Source organism: Mastigoproctus giganteus, chromosome 14 (genome assembly GCF_048544385.1).
Source record: "Mastigoproctus giganteus isolate SK-2022 chromosome 14, ASM4854438v1, whole genome shotgun sequence".
NCBI classification, from domain to species: Eukaryota; Metazoa; Arthropoda; class Arachnida; order Uropygi; family Thelyphonidae; genus Mastigoproctus; species Mastigoproctus giganteus.
This window is the reverse complement of record NC_143588.1, coordinates 36,166,428-36,186,907: the sequence shown is the minus strand read 5'-3', so window position 1 is coordinate 36,186,907 and position 20,480 is coordinate 36,166,428. Positions and strand designations below refer to the sequence as shown.

The following is a 20,480-nucleotide window of genomic DNA, read 5'->3' as shown; positions in this document are numbered from 1 at the left end:
CAGAATGAGATCTGCAGAAAACAATGGTCCAAACAGCTGTAGTTATTTATGAAATGTGATATAACAGGTGGAAGTCATGGGCACACTTATCAAGGCAATAATTAAAAAACATTTTTTTCCCTCCTAAAATTAATTGTACTGTCATGTTTTGAAAGTTCATAAGATCCTTGTGAAATATGATTCCGAAATGAAGAGAAAGAAAGAAAGAAAGAAAAAAAAAGCCCAAATGGAAACTACACACCACGCTGAATAATCATTCAGTCCAATCTACCTTTGCAGTCCAAATAAATGATTTGGTATACAACATATCTTGCAGAGATTGTGATTCATCTTACTAAAGCTCACATGTTGTACGCTTGACTTGACAGTGAAGCAACAGGCATCTTCTGTCTGTGCTTCCTGTTCATCAGCATTGGAATTAGCTTTTCATGATGTAAATGAAGGCCAAAATACTTAATCCAATGCAATTACACGAAGTTATTAATCGCAGAGATACTTGAAATCAAACTACACCAAAACTCAATCAATGTTTGCAGTCCCTATCCTATCCTATCTCTGATTCATGGTCCTTTGCTCACATGCACCAGAAGATCAATTAATCTCTATATTTAAAAATTCTGGTATACACTCTGCACTGTTCTATCCTGTGATAGACTCACTGTCAAAAAGTCCACTTCAGGAAGGAAAGTAAACGTTAAATTATTTTTCATCATCTCCGTAATTATTTTTTTCTTGGTTTTATTAATGGACATAATGTCTTCTTATACTCATAGTTACTCGTTGGTGGTTTGATGTATTTTGGAGTTGGGTTGAAGCAAATTGGCCATCGATCGGGTGTGTCATATCATCAATGTTTTTATGGGTGTAAGAATTCATTTAATGTAGTTTTATATCTGTTTCAAGCGAAGTGTTCTACGGACAATATTGAGGTGAATTTCTCTTATTCTACCATAAATTGTTTGAAGTAATTAAGAAGTGAGTTATTTTAAAAGAAAAATGGACCAAGTTTTGTGTCGGATTTCACAATTCTTTTTTTTAAAGAGTTGTGGCAAATCAATTTCCAGTAATTTATTCAATAATAAATAACAGTTTGACTCTGGAAAACAGTAAGAATGGAAAATGGGATTTTGAACTAAAAATACATTAATTATATTCATAAGTGCTATGAGAAGATTCCAGCAATATATAACAAACATAATGGAAAATAAGTTTAGTTTGTCTCAACAGGGATTGCTACTTTAAAGTCAACAAGTTTGTTTATCCAGTTTCAAAGTGAATTTTTCTGACAGGTAAGTGATTTTGCCTTTTATTAATTTGAAACAATGTTTACATGAAACATTCCTATTTATTAAAAGAGAAATTAAACTTTAAGATAACATCACTAATGGCCTAAAATGATCTGTATAACATTACAAAAACTTCCATTAATAAATTTTCTTCATTCACTAATAATGCTAACTTTTTCAAAGGGATTTTACCGCAACTGCTAACCAACCTTGCATGTGATGCTTGCATGATGAATGCTATAAAAATTATCACTGATCACCTTAACTAAAGCTATTTTAGTTTTAACATGCACTTGACAAAAATGTATCTAATTTATCATTTGAATGTCTTGCATGTAGAAAACTTTGAAAATTAAATCTTTGATCAATGATAGTAATTGTTGTGTCACCTCTTAGTTGCAATTCTCCTATTATTATTTGGAGATCTTACAAGAAAGAAAACACCATCTACAACCTGTGTCAGATTGAGAACCCAATCTTTTTTGGTATTTTTAACAGAAAGCTGTTTACTGTAAAACATTTTTACATTCTATGAACTTGATTGTAAGTTTAATCTGATTATTTTCAGAAGGTTACAAGAGTGCCTATGGATATTTATGCTTTTCGGGAAGTGAGTGGCATCTTCTAACTAGGCCAATCTCCACCTATCTTGTAAAGACAAAATCACGAATTAAAAGAAATGCACATAATGTTTTATGTTTTTGTGAAGAGTAATAAATATTTTCATTTTGATAAAATCAAAGTAGTATTGCAAATAAAACAATGACCTGTAATAAGCAAAGTAAAAACAAAATGCTTACGATTTTGGCACTAAACCTGATGATAAAAGATTGACAAGCAATGCAGCAGCCTCTTTAAACTCCTTTTCTTGATAAAGTTTGTGAAACTCACAGTACTTTCCTAAAAAATTAAGAATTTATTTTGCATAAAAATAATTAAATATAATCAGTGTATTTTTTTAAAGTATGAGATTGTTATTTAAATGTTTTGTTATTTCTTACTATTCTGGAATAAATTATATATCTTTAACTATTTTAGTAATAAATAAAGTTGTGAAAAGTATATAAAATAAATTTTTCAGTTAGATGCATCAAACTATTTTTGAAAATGAATGTTTTATTTGTTTGAGAGAAGGAAACAGAGTCATGCTCTGCAATGACTCTGCTATGCCCTGTAAAATAATCAATAAAAATTGATTATTTTACAGGGCATAGCAATTTCCTTTAAATAATTAGCAAAAATACATCCTAACACTGGAAATAAATAAATTCCTTCTTTCATTCAATGGTTGCTAGGAGAAGGTATTACCTTCAACAGCATTCCCAAGAACAGAATTACATTTTTTTTTTAACGAAAACCCCAAACAAAAAAGGCATTAGAAAAGCTGGCTCAATTAGTTTGACAGTGAATGGTGACTAGCTGAGGCATGTGTTCAGATGGTTTGGAAGAGCAGTTTAATTACACGTGCAAATTCAGAACAGTGCCCATGGAAGTACCTACAGAAAAGACATACAGCAAAAACTGAAAGTCCATGAGAGAGAGAGAGAGAGAGAGAGAGAGAGAGAGAGAGAGAAACTTAGTAGATGGGTTCTGCTCATGGTGATCTCACCATGAAGTCAGATGCATGAGCGCAGGCTGTAACATTAAGGTGGAAGGGCCAGCTGATTGCTTGATGGGATTTAATTTAATTTGATTCCTTCAAAAAAAAACCCACTGACATCTAAAACAGTCATTCTCAACCCTGTGTGCACCAAAACCATTCTAAGTGTGCCCCGAGAAAAATTTTTCTTACAAATTTTAAAATTTGTAAGAAAAATAACAAATATGTACTCCTATGCACTGTCACCTGTTCGTTAGGCGTTAATGACAGCCAAGTATAACAGAGAAATTATTAAATGGAGACAGAATTCGGCTTCTGAGCATGGTCTCACCAGACTGACCCTAGGTTGGCATGGCTATGATTTGTTTATAACCCCCTTTTGGCTGTCACCTTGCTTTTCCATAATGCCTCAGCATTTCTAACCTTGAGAGACCAGAAATGGAAGGAAAGTGTGTGTGTGTGTGTGTGTGTGTGTGTGTGTGTGTGTGTGTGTGTGTGTGTGTGTGTGTGTGTGTGTGTGTGTGTGTGTGTGTGTGTGTGAGAGAGAGAGAGAGAGAGAGAGACGCCCATGACGGGAACACCCAAACTAAGTCTATGCAGCCCAATTCTGCTTCCATATAATTATTACAATGGGCACTACATTTTAAAATCGTCTCTATGGTGCCTAAGAAAAATTCTCAGACAGTTTTGCTGGGTGATTTGCAAAGATATAATCAGTGTTGTGAGTACATTTGTATAATTACATAAAGCATTTTAGTAGTCTATTTTTTACTGTTTAATTTAATCATTACTTTTCATGCTTAAGCAGCCACCCTAAAAAGTAAAATTTCATCAGAACATTTGAAGGAAAATACTGCAACAAGGTTTATACTGGGAAGCCCACAAATGAAAAAAGGCCAGCTTGGTATGAGAAGGAACATGCAACCAAAAAGGAACAACGTGATCCAAAAGTATACGGACAGTTATTTAAGTTTCAGATTTTCTTCATGCAAAGAAAATCTGATTTAATTCTTAAATAACTGTCCTGTACCTCTGTGTGTTGTTTCTGGTGAAATCTTTCCAAAGATGCCATGGTTCATAGCAAATTGAAGACACTTTAATCACGAACCATGTGAATGCTGTGGATAAAGATTTGAGCTGTTTCAAAAGATTTCTTAAAACAACAACCACGGGGCAGGGGGGGGAACCATTTTGAGAAAAAGAATACAAATTTCTGAAAAAGCTTAGATTGCTTCTTAACAAATAGAAATCATTGCATTGCAAAAGAAACTGCACACCACAGCCAAATTCCTTATTTTGCCAGCTTGTCGTTTCTTGTCAGAATTATTTGGTGCTAAAGCCGAAAAAGAAATTGCTAAAATACTCCCATCGGATGACACTATTCGAAGAATAATAACAGAAATGTCTTCTAACATTGAGGAACAAGTATCTACAAGATGAAAAAAATCAGATTTTGCATTACAATTGAACAAGTCTATTGATATCAGTAGTAAAGCATAACCACTAGCTTTTGTTTGTTTTATTCATGAAACTGAAATTATAACTTGATTTGTATGCTGCAAAGAGCTTAAAGAATGTATCAGAGGTAACAACATTTTTGATACTTTGACTAGGCTAATTAGAAAAATTAGAACTTTCATGGAAGTCACGTGTGGGTGTTTGTACTGATGGTGCTCCATCGATGATCGGGTCCATCAGAGGGTTTTTATTTCATTTGTAGAGGAAGAAATTGCAAGTGCGATGTTTACTTGTTGCTTTCTGCACAAAGTTCTTTCTGTTGGAAGAACACTATGCAAGAGTTTAAATCAGTTTTAGATCAGAAAGTATTTATTGGTCAATTACATTAATCCAAAGCATTTGGTAGTGCCATGGACGATAAGCATGAATGTTTAATGTTGCATACAGTAGTAAGATAGTTGTCAAGCGGGAAAGATATTGTTTCATGTCGATGAACTAAAAGACAAAATGAAAGTTTTTTTCAATCATAATGAGTGGTGTGTGAGTCTAGCTTATCTAGTGGAAATATTCATCCATTTGAACAGCGTGAATACCAGTATGCAAGGATGCAATGCTTCTACAGAAAAGCTACTAGAAAAAAAAAAAAAAAAAAAATTGCTGATTTGTGTGCCACTGATCACTTAGAAACATTGGGAAACACCACTGAAAAATACTTTCCATCATTAAATATAGAGTTTTGACTGGGTACAAAACCCATTTATGCTTATCTCATCTGGCTTAGGGTTCACAATGATTGAAGAAGAATAATTAGTAGCAATTTCATGTAATCAGTCTTAAAATGAAACATATTGAAGTCCCCCAAATGCATTGTGGATTTAAATCAAAAATGAATATCCTGAAATTCGTGCCTTGAGAAATTTATTACAGTTTTCCCCTAATTATTGTTGTGAGTTGGGATTCTCAACATTAACAAACATTAAATCCAATACAAGGGAAAACTGAAGGGCGTTCAAGGCGTCACAGGAGTAATTTTATTTGAAATATGCCCTAATATACAGGAAATTGCTTAAAAGCATCAAGCTCAGGTGTCTCATTAAAATTTCAGTGAAAACTTCCAATTTGTACATTTGGCATCTAAATAAAAAATCTTTGGCTTGGACTTTATTAAAATATATCAGTTCTTCCTTGATTGAATGTATAGTATTTTTTTTTGCCATAACCATATAAGGCACCTCCGTAGCCAGGTGGGAAGGAGCAGCAGTGCGCAGCACACGCTTCTTGATTAGACCGCGGTTCGAGCCCGTCACCACCAAATACGGAGGATGCGGAAAGGTCAAGGAATGACCACCGCATATCCCGGAGCAATATGGCCTTAGTTGCTAATGCTCCTAAAAACCAACAAAACAAACAAACAGCCATAACCACCACATAATTATATTTGACAAAGTGTGTCAAAAAATTCAAATTATTTTTCAAGTGGGCCACGAGCCCAAAAAGATCGAGAACCACTGATCTCAAATATAGTCAGTATTTTTTGAAGTATGACTTTGTTATTTAAATATAGTAATCGTGGCATGTGATGCAAGGAAGCAAGCATATGAGCCTATGTAGATTAAATGTTCTGATATTTCCTGCTATCAGGATATTCATTCACTCAGTTAGATGCAAAATATCATTGAAAATGAACCACATTTTATTTCTTTGAGAAAAGGAAACAGAACCATGTTCTGCAACAATAAAAAATGATTATTTTATATGGCAACTGTTTCCAGCAATTTCTAAACAATTACAATTCAAAAACACCATATTTATGTTTAATTTCCACTCACTCACTCACTCTCTCACTCTCACTCTCTCTCTCTCTCTGCACTAGCACATAAAAAGGCATATCCAGCAGCATTATCTTCGGCTAGAGTCAAGTCTGGTTGCATGGAATCATCACGTGCAGAACCCAGCTGGTAAAACAGCCAATTAAATGAACTTGTTTTTATTGGAGATGCCATGTGCTGCTCAAATTTTGAAACTGCAAAAATTCAAGATAGGTGACCTGCAGGCACATGAACACCATGGACCTGAGAAAAATAATGGCCTCTGATTCTTGGCATGAATATCCTTTGAACCTAACTAATCTGGTCTCTCTGAAACACTGCACTTAGCATTAATGGAACCAACGTAAGCAGAAGTCAAGGTGTGATTTCTCTCTGTGATGTGGTGTCCACATCACAGAGAGAAATGCTATCTCTCTGTGCCACTGGACAATACCACCTTTTTAGGAGCTTGAAGATCGAAACCATGTTTAGTCTCCAGAGAAAAGCTCCATCAACCGCCAATTCCCATATTCCTTATATTTTGAGGGTACAGCTATGAAATGGTTTTGTAGGCCACCTGCTAGATAGTCCACTGGACTGACATATTGGGAATCTAAGAGGTGTCCGGATCAGTTGGTCTAAATCATGCTGTCTCTACTCTAGGCCAGACAGTAACTGGAGAGAGTGAGAAGGCATTGAATTCTGTGAAATTTATTTGTTGTCTCTATTATTCTCCCGACTCTACTAATCACTTGCAAATTTTTGCAAGAAAGTAGATTTTCTTTGAAAATCTTTTTTCAATATAATTCCCCTAATAAACTGGCAATTTTACTTGTTGATATTAATGTTCACAACTCCAGCTGGCTTCAATTTTCTAGTTAAATGGATAAAGATGGCCTAGATGCTGAAGTTTTTGCGAATACCAATATCTTTAACAACTAATTTACTTGCCTGTTAAAATATCATATAATCTTAGCCTGTTAAAATATCATATAATCTTAAAATATCATAAAATATCGGCGCCTCCGTAGCCAGGTGGGAAGGAGCAGCAGTGCAAAGCACACGCTTCTTGATTAGACCGGGGTTCGATCCCGTCACCACCAAATACGGAGGATGCGGAAAGGTCATGGAATGACCACCGCATATCCCGGAGCAACATGGCCTTAGTTGCTAATGCTCCTAAAAAAAAAAAAAAAACCAAAAAACCAAACCATAAAATATCATACACCAACACTCTTGATCTTTTCTTCACCGTCTACCCTTCAAATTAGATAGTCAATGAGGAGCCTACAGGTACCTCAGATAAATGTTAATAGCTTATTATTACTTATTACCAAAAATCACAACTTCGTGATGGACTCTTCTCCACTGGAGCCCCACAACCATTCTCAGACTTGTGTTGTTCCGCATTTCAAGAATGTAAAATGGGATGATCTGTGAGATTTCCATTCTTTTTCTTGGTTGGATTACTGTTTTAAATCTTCTGATGCAACGTTTGTTCAGATGTAATTATTCTTGTAGAGTATAAATCCTTTATCTAAACATTGATTTTCTAATAAATCTGCTAAGGGTATTCAAGATAAGAATGTTGTATATCACAACTGACTTGCATCCAGCTTCATTTTCGCTTATGCAAAAAGCTCACAAGTGTAAAGCCAGTTATTAATCAACCCAAACTAGATTCTGAATAGGCTAAGAGTAGAAAACTTGCTTTTTGTCCAAATAGTATTTGGTTTCTTGCTAATGCTATTGGCAGCAAATTCTGTCCACCTGTACTTTCATGTCTATTAAAACCTGATGATTCTATTGCTAAATATAAAGACTTACTAGCATCCTGCTTTTCTTCTAACTCTACTATTTATGATCTTAGTAAACCTCCTCAATACACAGTACACCCAATCCTGTGATCTTCCAAAAGAAGGATCCTAGAAAAATAATTCTGAAAAATCTTAATGACAAGAATGCTCCAGGTCCTAATGGCATTTCTCTACTTCTACGCAAAACCTGTTTTTCTATTCTGAGTCACATGTTACCCTTTCTTATTCCACTGGTGTTTTTCCTTGTGCTGGGAAATTTACTCATATCACGCCACTTACTTAAAAAGGGCAACAAATCTTCCTCCTTGCACTTACCTCTTCTCTGCCCAAAGGAATATATATGTATCCATCAACTGACAACTCAAACTATTTTGAAACCTTCCATTCGATTAATGATTGCCAGAATGGATTCTGCCATTGCCAATTCACTAGTGCTATACTGGCTTTTGTTGCTCATTCATTGGATATTTCAATGGAAAAGTTCAGTGAAACTCTAGTATTTGCTCTTGACATTTTCAAGGCTTTTGTTCATGTTTGTCAAAGGTCTTCTAAACAAGTTACCATCTCACGGACAGCCATCCATTTCTCACAATTGGGTAACCACTTTTTTCTATGACCACTCACTATCTGTGATGATGGAAGATGGCTCTTTGCCTTCCAATACTAGTACTCAATAAGGTTCAATTATTTTTCCCACTCTTTTCCTTTTGTATATCTTCCACCGAGTGGAAATACCATCTTCGCTTCATTCCACCTTCTAGTTTGAGCAACATTGACTGGCACAAACAGCCTTAACTTCTTGAAGATCCAGTGCTAATTCCTTAAATGATAATCTCTGAAAAGTAATTCTCCAGTGTGGTGAAGAATCTTCTAAAATTTTTTTTTTTTTTTTTTTTGCAAAAAAGAATTTACTGTCTCATGCTCATCTTTGATGACACTTTTATAGATAAGATAACACATCTCTATCAGAGATTAGAGACATGTGATCTAATCTCTCATGGTATAAGCACATCACAAATATTGCCTGCTCTGTGTAAAAAAAAAAAAAAAAAAAAAAGGAGGGGGGGGCTGTTCATTTTTACTTTCAGAATTATTTTTCTTTACTTTTCAGTATCTTCCCTAGACAACTAGTAAAGGAAATAGGGCAATAATTGTTTGGATTTTTAGGATCTTTGGTTTCAAGAAGGCAAGAACTGCAGAGTGGTGCCAGCTTTCTGAGACTTCTTCTGTATACATATATATTCTGTTATAAAAGAACACTGAGCAAATCCTTATCAAGTTGTTTAATCGGTATATAATAAGTGAGTGACCAGTAGCGTCAAGACATGCAGCATCCCTTTGTTTAAGCTAAAGCTTAGCATGTCATGTTAAAAATCAAAAAGCATCTTTCTGCTTCTGCCTTTAGTCTCTGAAATTCTTATGTGTATGAAAACGGTGCCAATACATTAACAAATATTTCACCATAAAATATTACTGATAATAATATCATGTTTTGTGAAGATGGAATCAGTCGAACACAGGTGAAGAAAGGATTTATTCCTAGTGTCACTGAAGACATCAGTGACACTAGGAAGGGTTCAAAAAAGCTGTAATTCGGGGGGGGGGGGGGGGGGGGATTGGAATTACACAAATTATTCACACAGGTCAAAATCACACTTGCAAATTCCCCATGAATACTTGTGTCTGACGTGAAATTACGTTAATCACAGAAATACACTGAAATGGTGCAAAAATTACCAAGTAAAATGTGTTTAAGCAAATAAGGGATGTGTCATGGTTGTAAAAAGGAAACAGATAAAAATTTAATTTGTCCATATAATAATGGATATTGGCAGGAGTATTACAAATAAACTAAACCAATTTGAGCTTTTAATTATATCAATGAATTCTGACATATAGGAGTAATGGAGACATGGTGCCTTCCAGAAACTGGGGATGAAGAATTTCATTATAGTGAGTACAGAGTGTTACAGATGGTGCAGGTACATGCTTCCTATCAAAGCTCTTGAAGAAAGCGATCAGACTGTATCCAGAGTTGAGATGACCACTGAGATTTATTCTTAGTAACCTTGAGACTTCATAAATATTACCAAGCAAGCTTATGCAGCATCAGGCAAAAAAAAAAAAAAAAAAAAAACCCTTCCCATTTCACTGATCCATTCATTCCAAATGTTTGTCTAGTTCTGCCTTGATTTTTATTTATGCTATCAACTTCCACAACAAAAGATGGAAGTTGTTCCGCCAATCAACTACCCACTGGCTAAAGGCAAACTTCCGCAGATCAATCCTACAACTGTCTTTCCACAATTTCAATTTATGCCCTATCGGGTGATTATTCTGAGCAAGAGGAAGAATCCCATCAGCATTGAGCATGCTCAAACCATTCATGGCTTTATACACCTCAATCAGATCACCTTGCAGATGCCTAGTTTCCAAACACTGTAATCTGCAAAACTTAAGCCTTCTTTGTAAGAGCAACCCTTCGTTCCATTCACTCATCTTGTTGCCCTTCTCTGCACTCCTTCCAACAGCTCTACATTCTTCTTAAAATGAGGCCTCAAGCCCTGTATACAGTGCTCAAGGTGTGGCCTGACCATGGCCTTATACAAGGGGATAATCACCTCCTTACCCCTGCTAGAAAAATTCCTGTATATCATTGACAAGACACCATGAGCTACTCTTGTAGACGGTCTGCACTGCCCAGGAAACCACATCTGCCTGCACAGTTATCCGCAGGTCCTTTTCATTCTCTACCACTGTCAGTATAACACTCAGTTCATAAGTTACTCTGGGGTTACTGCTTCTCATATGCAGTACTTTACATTTGTCAATGTTATTTTTCATTTGCCACCTCTCAGCCCATCTCCTCAAATTTTCTAGATCCTACTGCAGCAGCATACTGTCATGTGTCATTAACAACCCTGCCAACCTTTGTATCGTCTGCAAACTTGGACATTAAGCCTGATATACCATCATCAATATCATTTATAAATACAGAAAACAACAATGGACCCAACACTGAACCCTGAGGGACTCCACTAATAACATTAGTCCATGAAGAGAAGTGTCCATTCATTACCATTATCTGTCTTCTCCCACTCAACCATCTCTTTATCTCTAGCAGCAATTTGCCTCCAGTGCCGCACTGTTCCAATTTGTGCAGCAGTCTTCCATGTGCAACAGTATCAAAAGCCTTTCTAAGATCCAAATGTACAATATCAAAATTATTCACTACACCCAGTTCCTTTGTGACTACATCATAGTATCCAATAAAATTGGTCAGAAAAGACTTCTCCTTAACAAACCCATGCTGTTTCCAAGCAATAACTGAAGTCTTGTCTAGATGATCCTGCAGTGCTTCTTTAAAAAGTGCCTTCATTAATTTCCCTGGAACAGAAAGTTAAACTAACAGGTCTACAATTACTCTTGTCACCCTTTGATCCTCCTTTGTGAATTGGGGTCACATTTGCATATCTCCAGTCCATGGGTTCCTCCCCTGAGTCCAAGGAAGCCCTCATGATTATGGCTAAGGGTTTGTTTACTTCCTTTGCTGCCTACTTTAATATAACTGGATTGATTCCATCCACCCCAAGTGCCTTTCTTATGTTTATCTTCAACAATTTCTCCTCCACTTTCCTCTCAGTTATTAAAAAATCATCTAGCTCACTGCCAGAGTTTAGTTCACCTCTCGCATTCCCCTTCCTGAATAACTCCTCCTGTGTGAATGTAGATGCAAAATACTCGTTTAGTTTGTTAGCCACCTGAGCAGGATCCTCAACTGTTTAACCATCAATATCCAGTGGACCAATCTGATTCATCCCTTTCCTTCTAGAGTTTACATAGGTAAAGAACTCTTCTGTTTTTCTTTGCATCCTTTGCCAAGAATTTCTCATAATCTGCCTTTGCCTGCCTAACCTCCTTTGTAACTTGGTTACAGACCAGCTTATATCTATCGTAGGCTTGCATGTCACAAATTAATTTATATGCATCCCATGCATTTTTCATCTCTGCCACATGTCTCATTAGTTCATCTGACATCCGATTATGCCTAAATCTTGAACAATATTTCTTAGTTGGTATTTAAAGCCTAGTAGCTTCCAAGATTGATTCTTTGAATGCTTCCCATTTTTATTTGCTGTTGGTAAAATCATCAGACGGTCCCACCGTATAGAATTTAAATATTGTCTGAGACCTCCGTAATCCCGTTTACGAAAGCAAAAACCCTTCCCTTTATCCTTGATGATAGTTACCTTTTTGAGTAAATCCCACTTCAGCACACTGTGATCACTGCCACCTAGTGGTTCCTTTATCTGCAGATTCTTAATGCATAAAGAATCACTACTGATAATCAGATCAAGAGTATTACTCCCTTTAATTGCCACCCGAATATGCTGATGTAGAAAACAATCATCTAATAAATCCACAAAAGCCTTGCTAGTGTGTGAGTGACCAACACACAAATTCCAGTCAATATCTGGGAAATTAAAATCCCCCATTATAAGACTCTTGATTTACTGGCCCACTCTATTTCCCTGTACAGTTTCTTATTATACTCATCAGAGTCATTAGGCCTATAGCACACTCCTACTCTCAATTTTGATCTCCCAATGCTTATGTCACACCAAACTGACTCGACACTGCACTGTCCAGCAATGTCGACTGGCTTCACTTCTTTGGATTTTATGTATTTCTTAACTAATAGCATAATCCCTCCTCCCTTCCTATCCTTCCCGTACACATTGTATTCCCCAAATTCCAGTTCTGCATTCCTTATATCTGTGTGACACCACGTCTCTGAAATCCCCACAATATCTGCCTTTGATGTTTTGAGCAATACCTCAAATTCATCAAATTTATTTACTAAACGCCTAGCATTGGTGTACACGCAAGTATACATGCACCTGTTCTTTTTCTTAGCTACTCTAACACAACCCATGTGTTTATTTGTACCCCAATGATTCCCAGCAGTCTCTGAAATATCCTGCATCTTATTTTCCAGGCTGCGGCTCATTCCAATAGAAGCAGTGCAAGAATCACTTTCACCTCTGCCAGTGGCTACTGTTAATCTATTAGTCCTTGTATCGCCCCAATCTAGCAGTTTTCCGACCCACCTAACACTGCCTCGATAGCATCAGCAAATATTCTTGCAACCTTTCTATTTAAGTGTATTCCATCCCTATAGAAGCAGTCTCTCCTGTTAACAAGCATGGACCAGGCTAAGAAAAATTCTACCCCTTGAGCCTTGCACAATCTCTTCAGGGCCAAATCTCTCTCTCTACTGCCCATGTGATTAAACATTACAGGCAGTAAAGATGATAATTGAGGTATGTTACAGACTGAGTGAAGAAGAAAGAAAGAAGCCCTCTCTAGTGACCAGAGGTTAAGATTTTAATTGAGAAATGGTTAAAAAGCATGGGATTTATAAATTATCATGAGTTTAATTTATGAATATTATAAGTGTACAGGTAACAAAAATGATTAATGGGATAAGATAGGCAAAAGATGAGTATGAGAATTCACTGGCAAAGAGATAAAAATGGATTTAAAGAGGGTTTTTTGCGTATGTGAATATAAAGACAGTAAGTTAGACAGGCTCCTTACTTAACTAAAATATAATAGTCATATAAAACTCAGCAGAAGTGGCAGATGAGTTGAATATGTACTTTGCAATGATATTAGCACTAGCAAGGGCACATGATGCAAGAAAGCAAGCTCATAGAGTATTAGCCAAAAACACACACACACACACACACACACACACACACACACACACACACACACACACACACACACACACACACACACACACACACACACACACACACACACACACACACCTCATTTCACCCATCGACTCGCTCCAAATGTTTATCTAATTCTGCCTTGAATCTGTTTAAGCTATCAACTTCTACAACAGATGGAAGTTTGTTCCAGCAATCAACTGCCTGCTGGCTAAAGGCAAACTTCTGCACATCTATCCTACAACTGTCTTTCCTCAATTTATTCTCTCTCAGGCGATTATTTTGAGCAAGAGGAAGAATTTCAGCATTGAGCATGCACAAACCATTCAAGGCTTTATACACCTCAATCAGATCATCTAGCAAGTGCCTAGTCTCCAAACACTTGTAATTTGCAAAACTTAAGCCTTTCTTTGTAAGAACAACCCTTTGTTCCATTCACTAATCTTGTTGCCCGTCTCTGTACTCGTTCCAGCAGCTCTACATCCTTCTTGAAATGAGGCCTCCAGACCTGTATACAGTACTCAAGGTGTGGCCTGACCATTGCCTTATACAAGGGAATAATCACCTCCTTATCCCTGCTAGAAAAATTCCTGTATATCATTGACAAGACACCATGAGCTACTCTTGCAGACCCTCTGCACTGCTCAGAAAACTTCATATCTGCCTGCACAATTACCCACAGGTCCTTCTCCCTCTACCACTCTCAGTGTAGTACAACACAGCTGATATGTTACTGCTTCCCATATGCAGTACTTTATATTTTTCAATGTTAAACTTCAGTTGCCACCTCTCAGCCCACCTGCTCAACTTTTCTAGATCCTGTTGCAGTAGTGTATTGTCATTAGTGTCATTAACAACCCTGCCAACCTTCGTATCGTCTGCAAACTTGGACATTAAGTCTGATATACCATCATCAATATCATTAATGAATACAGAAAACAACAATGGACCAAACGTTGAACCCTGGGGGACTCCACTAATAACATTAGTCCACAAAGAGCAGTGCCCATTGATTACCACTCTCTGTCTTCTGCCACTCAACGATCCGTTTATCCATACCAGCAATTTGCCTCCAATGCCACACTGCTCCAATTTGTGCAGCAGTCTTCCAATTACAGCAGGATCAAAAGCCTTTCTAAGATCCAAATATATGATATCAAAAATTATTCTTTGCATCCAGTTCCTTTGTGACCATATCATAGAATCCAATCAAATTGGCCAGACAAGATTTCTTCTTAACAAACACATGCGGTGTCCGAGCTATAACTGAAGTCTTATCTAGATGATCCTGCAGTGCTTCTTTAACCAGGGCCTCCATTAATTTCCATGGAACAGAAGTTAAACTAACAGGTCTGTAATTATGTCTCCCCCTTTGTGGATTGGGGTCACATTTACACATCTCCAGTCCATGGGTACCTTGAGTCCAAGGAAGCTCTCATAATTAAGGCTAAGAGGTTGCTTACTTCCTTTGCTGCCTCCTTTAATATTACTGGATTGATTCCATCCATCCCAGGTGCCTTTCTTATGTTTATCTTCAACAATTTCTCCTCCACTTTTACCCTCAGTTATTACAATATTATCTAGCTTACTGCCAGAATTTAATACACCTCTGGCATTCCCCTCCCTGAATAACTCCGCATGTGTGAATGTAGATGCAAAATATTCATTTAGTTTGTTAGCTAACTTTTTTTTTTTTTTTTTTTTTTTATGAAAACCCCAAACACGAAAGGTATCATAATCTATAGTACTTAGTACCGTGCATGGGTTGAAGGAGAAGTATGGGGGGGGGGGGGGATGCCGGAAACTTTGCTCTAGAGACTAAACATGGGTTTCACCACTTCAAGCCTCCAATAAGCAAAGTGGTGGTATTTTACCGGTTGATGAAAGTCATCTACCACCTACAACTGAGCAGGATCATCAACAGTTGAACCATCGATATCAAGTGGACCAACCTGATTCATTCCCTTCCTTCTAGAGTTTACATACATAAAGAACTTTTTGCTGTTTTTCTTTGCATCCTTTGCCAAAGATTTCTCATAATCTTCCTTTGACTGCCTAAACTCCTTTGTAACTTGGTTACAGACCAGCTATAGTTTTATATATTTTAAATTTACTATAGTTTTATGGATTTCAAATTTAGTATCCCGAGTGATGTTTGGATTGTTCTAATTATATTATTTATCTCCCCCACCCTGATATTCTACTCGCTTTCAATGCTTGTTCTATATCTTAAAGAGTTATTCCTGAACTATTTATCTATATTCCTAGGTAGTAATATTTTGTTATTTGTTCTCTCATTTTTTCTTCTAATTCTAATTTACAACGGTGTGGTTCTTTTCCTATTTAGATTCCTCGGATATATTCATATTATACTCTTGCTTTTTTTTATCATTATTATTATTATTTTTTTTTTTTCATTAAAATGATGTTGTATTCTATGCAAACTTTTTTCATTTTCTGCCATTAGTATTGTATCATCTAAATAGATTATATTTAATTTTTTATTCTAATTACTTTATTTACCCTATTCACTTCATTAATTAGTTCATCCATTATCATGCTGAAAAGAGTTGAACTCAGTGAGTCTTCTTGTCTTATTTATTTAGCTATTTCTTCTGTACTTTCTTAATCAAATGAGATCAAAGAGACTGATAACAAATTAAACAAAACTATCAAAAATTTTTGTTAAATCTATAAAACGTATAAATTGGTCTATTATACTCTAATAATTTTTCTATTACCTGCTTTATCATAAATATGGCATCTAAGTGTTTTCTATTTTTCCTAAATCCTTGCTGCTTGCCACTAAATTCTAAAGTTTCATTGAAATTTTTCTCATGTTATCTTTGTATACAGTTTCGATGAATTGTTTAATAAATTTATACCCCTATAATTTTTTGGCAATTCTCTTTTTCCACATAACGGTATTGTTATATTGTTCTGTCAATCATTTGGTGTTCTTTTCTTTAAAAATCTCTTTCAATAATTAATTCTATACTTAGCTTTTCTCCTCCATAACACTTTTCCTATTTTTTAGCTTTCATATTATTCCTTTAATTTCTTCTGCATTTAATTTTACATTCTCTTCACTGATCTTATTTTCTTTGTTTTCTAATATTTACTTCACTTGTGTATAATTTTTAAAAATAATTTACCAATGTAGCCAAACATGTCTCATTGTCAAACTTGGCAATTCACATCTTAGCCATAGGCATGACTTTTCATTCTTTTCTAAACCTCCTCTAGAAGGGTGTTCAACTGGTTTTTTAGAACATGTTAAAGCTGCCAATGAAGGCAACTTGTGGAAGATCTCATTATTTGTTACGAAAAACTCGGGTGCAACATGTCATTGAAGATAAATTTCTTGGATTCACACCTGGCTGTTGTTGTTGTTAAATTTATTGGTGCATCAGCAACTTAGGCTATAATGCACTTATAGCCTAATTACTGTCTAATATCTTCTTTGTTTGTCTTACACGTGATATGGTTCATATATTGTGATATTTATTTATCAATTTTAGAAAGAGAAAAATGTCATCCATGTCCTCACAATCTCCTAGAACACACTGTAATGATAACTGAGAGAAAATGAGAGAAGAGCAGTTTTCCATTCTTTCAGATATAGCGGGCATTCCATGATGATATGTTTTACTGTTAATGGGCATAAGCAGTTATTGCATTGTGGAGGATCATCGTTTGTTAGTAGGTAGCTATGAGTAAGGAATGTATTTGTTGTTGTTATTTGGTTTTTAGGAGCATTAGCAACTAAGGCCATATTGCTCCGGGAATATGCGGTGGTCATTCCTGACCTTTCCACATCCTCCGTATTTGGTGGTGACGGGCTCGAACCCCGGTCTAATCAAGAAGCGTGTGCTACGCACTGCCGCTCCTTCCCACCTGGCTATGGAGGCACCTGTAAGGAATGTATGACCAATGCGTAATCTGGTAGGATGGTTTCTTCCTTTCTGTTTCATCTCAGACTGGATTGCCATTGTTTGGGTTCTCTCTCTTGATTTCAAGAAGTTTATTGTTTGCTTGATCTTGCCACATGCATGTCCACTGTTCTTTATACATCTGTTTGATAATGGATTTATGGTCAATATAAGGAGTCCTGAAATTAGATGGTATCACATTTTAGCACATTTAGCAGCCAAAAACTGCCTGCTCGTTTCCTGGGATTCCAACGTGTCCAGGAATCAAACAAAATATTGCTAGCTGCCCATGAAGTTCTAGTAGCTGTGCCCAAATTTTCTGTACCAGCGGATGACTAGGGAAGAATTTACACTGTAGAGCATTAAAAGCACTTAACGAGTCTGTATATATGATGAATTTGTTATACCAGTCTTCTTTGATATTCTCTAGGGCTAGAACAATACCGTATAATTCTGAGGTATAAGTACTGCATTCAGATGGGAGCTGTCTGGAGATGGTGACATTTGGTAATACTACAGCAGTACCAACTTTATTACCAGTCTTGGATCCATCTGTATATATTTGAATGGAAGAGCTAAACTCAGAGGAGTGGGTCATATGAATTTGCCTAATGTTGGAATCTGGACGGTTATTCTTTCCCCATTGCTGAAAGTATCTATCAATATGTATCGGGGGCATTTGCCATGGCTAGGTTTCCATGCTAGTATCCTGAAGTATGTTAGTAAAATTCAGGTCCCAGCTTGTGATAAGAGCTTGAAGCCTAATGCCAGATGGTTTATTGGGCCGTGGTTTACTTTCATAGAGTTCACTCCATTTAGGCATAAAGAGATATTGCCACATGGGATGATGTGGAAGACTGCTGATTTTGGCTGTGTAATTTAATAACAGAACTTGTCGTCGAAGATGTAGCGGTGGCTTGTAGGCTTCGGTATACAGAATTAAGACTGTTGAAGTACGAAAAGCCCCCAGTGCAACTATGATGTACAAGATCGAGCCATTTCAGTGCACTCGGTCTAGCCGAGTCATATGCAGGAGACCCATAATCTAACCTGGATCTAATTAACGAACGATACAGGTGTAGCAACACGTAACGATCTGCACCCCATGACATAGAAGAAATTACTCTGAGAAGATTTAGTTTACTAAGACAACTTGTACGAATATGTTTTATGTGTTCCAGAAAGTTTAATTTTTTATCAAGTATTACACCAAGGAATCTAATACTAGGCTGGAGAGTAATGCGATGAGAATCTAACTGATGGTCTGGATCAGGATGTAAAGAACGTTTGCGACAGAAGTGTATGGCAGTTGTTTTTGGTTTAGAAAGTCGATATCTGTTGTTTTTGGCCCAAGAGACTATTTTTTAATGGTACCTTGTAGTTGTCTTTCAATTAGTCGCATATTTTGAGAATGACATGAAATGGCAAGATCGTCAGCGTATAGGTATGTGTCAACTGTATTAGGTATTGGTTATGGCATCAATCCAATGGCAAAGAGTGTGGCGCTCAACACTGAACCTTGGGAAACTCCCTCTTCTTGTACATATGCTCGAGACAATGAAGAATGGAATCAGACCTGAAACGATCTATTGCTTAGAAAATTCTTAATGAATTTCGGCAGATGACCCCCAAGTCCACATTTATATAAGTCCTGAAGAATTCCATATTGTCAAGTTGTATCGAAGGCTTTCTCTATGTCATGACTAGGTGCTCATTTCTGAGGAAAGTGTTCCGGATATTTGTTTCTGCTTTGATAATGAGATCAAACATAGATCTTCTTCTCCGGAAGCCATGCTGGTTTGGACTTAGAATGTTTTCCGTTTCTAGAAACCATGTCAGTCTAGTGTTAACTATTTTTTCCAATGTTTTTCCCCGACAACTGGTTAGAGAAATAGGGTGATAATTTCTGGGATCTGTGTGGTCTTTTCCTGGTTTCAGGAACGCAAGCACATAAGAATGGCACCAGCTAGCAGGGTAATACTCCTCTCAAAAAATTTTGTTATACAGTTGTAAGAGGGCAGTTAACGAATCCTCACTTAAATGACAGATTATGGTGTAAAAAATTCCATCAGGGCCTGGAGCGCTGTTCTTCGATCGGGCAAGTGCACTGCACAATTCAATCATGGTCAGAGGTAGGTTATACTAATATGGGATGGCAGTATTAAATTTTAGTTTGTATTTTTCTGTGTGGGATTTTAACAATTGAAATGCTGATTCATATGTGGCAACAGCTGAAAGTGTTTCAAATGAAGTATCTAAGACATTGGCAATCTCTACAGGTTCAGAAATTTCCTTCCCTCTTACAAGTAGAATAGGAGAAGCTGTTTGCGAGTATTTGCCTTTAATTCTTCTTTTGATTTTTTTCCAAATTATAGAAGTATCTGTGGATCTGTTTATGGTGGAAGCATAACGTGCCCATGCTTCTTTTTTACTCTCTCGTCTTATATGATGAGCTTTATCTCTGGCTCTCTTAAACTGTAGGAGGTTGGCTGTGGTTGGATAGTTTCGAAACAGATTCCAGTACTTATTCCTTTCTTTTTTAGGATGATTTATTTTTGGATGAAGATTTTGGAATAGCAGATTCCGATGCTTTCATTATTTTTTGTGTAGTATACCTGACTGCAGAATCAATTGTGAGGGTTGTAATGATGGAAGTATCTATTTGAGCTATTTCCTGGTATTTAGTCCAGTTAGCCTTGTCAAATTTCCAGGTTGTCCTAATGTCTCTCTGGGGAGGAGAACTTGAGCTGAAAGTACAGATTATAGGAAAGTGATCACTACCACAGGGGTTATCAGTAACAGTCCAGTCTATGATAGGAAACATCGCTGGGGAGCATA

The 20,480-nt window shown here is 36.6% G+C and overlaps 1 protein-coding gene across 1 annotated transcript in view; it reads right to left on the bottom strand.

Annotated features, from left to right (window-relative positions):
- Positions 1–20,480, bottom strand: part of Nup75 (nuclear pore complex protein Nup75) — a 459,526-nt gene that overhangs the window by 40,845 nt on the left and 398,201 nt on the right. The window contains exon 21 of the mRNA XM_090389073.1: positions 2,087–2,186. Coding sequence (XP_090245199.1) covers positions 2,087–2,186 — 100 coding nt within the window. The remainder of the gene's footprint in view (positions 1–2,086; positions 2,187–20,480) is intronic.